At 39.0% G+C, this 1,687-nt stretch overlaps 1 protein-coding gene across 1 annotated transcript in view; it reads right to left on the bottom strand.

Annotated features, from left to right (window-relative positions):
- Window positions 1-491: 491 nt before the first annotated feature.
- Window positions 492-1,687, bottom strand: part of LOC106527860 (porphobilinogen deaminase) — a gene marked incomplete in the record, with an annotated part of 26,374 nt that continues 25,178 nt past the window's right edge. The window contains 1 exon segment of the mRNA XM_014022870.1: window positions 492-902. Coding sequence (XP_013878324.1) covers window positions 729-902 — 174 coding nt within the window.

Genomic DNA, 1,687 nt, shown 5'->3' with positions numbered 1-1,687 from the left:
AATTTGTGTTTGTGTGTATATGTATAATGTAATCTGTGTGTTTGTGTGTGTATATGTATAATATAATCTGTGTGTTTGTGTGTTTATGTTTAATATAATCTGTGTGTTTGTGTGTATATGTTTAATATAATCTGTGTGTTTGTGTGTTTATGTTTAATATAATCTGTGTGTTTGTGTGTATATGTATAATATAATCTGTGTGTTTGTGTGTTTATGTAGAATATAATCTGTGTGTTTGTGTAATATCAGTTATCGGCCCTAACAGCAACAGTTGTATTAATATCAGCTGAAGTTTTCATATCGGTGCATCTCTACTGCAGACTGAAGCCAACAGATGAGCCCCTCCACCCCACCAGGCTGCCTGCAGTTCAGGCTTTAGGCCCCGCCCCTTTAAGGAAGGTGTCATGTTACATTGTGATTGACAGTGTCACAGCCTGTTAGAGGGTATTCAGGCAGGTATTTGGCTCCAAAAACAAACATTTTAGATTCAGTTTTAGCTGCTGGGAGGAAACATGTTTATTTTGGTTGATGGTTTGAACACGATGACGCTGCTGAGAGTGCCCATCCTCCCACAGACCCACAGTCAGGAGGGATGTCTGAGCACAAGTTTTCTTCAAGTACTTTTAATAATTCTCTTCTGGAGCAAGACACAGTTTAATTTAATCAAGTCGACCTCAGAGGACGAGCAAACGTTAGAAACAAAGATGGAGCCTTAAAAGTCGGGCAGATTATCTGGCGTCGTTCAGTTGTCTGGCCACCGTCAGGATCTCCTTGGCTCCTTTGCTCAGCAGTAAGTGGGCCAGGCCGACGCCCAGCTGCTCCGCCCGGTCCAGGACATCGTCTGGGATCTTACTGGCTGTGACGCCCACCCGCTGAACCTGCTCGTCCACTTTGTCCAAACTCTGCAGCAAAAACAGCAAACAGTCCAACATGTAGCTGCTGCAGCCAACGGTTTATTCTCTTGTATTTAACCATGAATACAACATACAGAACCATATAAACTAGTGATAATTAAACAATATCAAAAACAAAAAGAACACATTCTGCCTCTTATTTGACACAAATAATATTTTAACATCTCTGAGTTGACAAATTTTAAACCTATTTTATTTTCATAGTTTTATCTTCAACTGCTTGTAGTTTTAACTGTCTTAGATGTTTATAAAAATGTTTTTATCAGCTTGTAGCCAAGGTTCAGATGTTTCTGTAGATACTGAACATGTCTGTGTTTAATTAAAAGAACTTAGACTCATTAAAGTAGAAAACTGAGGGTTTGGGCTGAACACAGGGGGGTCCAAATATTTTTCCACATGGGCCAAAATCATAAAGTCAGAAGGACCTGAGGGCCAAAAAGATTTTCCTTTACCTGCTCAACAATAAATTAAACACTGAATACTTTAATTAAACAAATAAAGTAGTCAGATTTATTGCTGGAAATGGATGTAAATTAATCTAGATCCAGAACTTTAAAAGTTTTGCAGGTTTCCCTTATTGAAATTTTTTTTGCAATTTTCTAGGTTTCAATTGGGGAATAAAGAACCCAATTTGGTCAATTCTAATCAATTGTAGGGGTCACCTCGAGCGAAGAAACAAGATTTACTGCCTCGAAGCAGGCCTCAGACAGGCCTGATGAGAGGACAGGAACTCTGTCACAAACTGAACTCTATTTAGGCCATGACAGGTCATT

This window comes from Austrofundulus limnaeus, unplaced genomic scaffold (genome assembly GCF_001266775.1).
Source record: "Austrofundulus limnaeus strain Quisiro unplaced genomic scaffold, Austrofundulus_limnaeus-1.0 Scaffold345, whole genome shotgun sequence".
In the NCBI taxonomy this organism is placed as follows: Eukaryota; Metazoa; Chordata; class Actinopteri; order Cyprinodontiformes; family Rivulidae; genus Austrofundulus; species Austrofundulus limnaeus.
The sequence above is the reverse complement of the archived record's forward strand: the minus strand, read 5'-3'. Positions and strand labels throughout refer to the sequence as shown.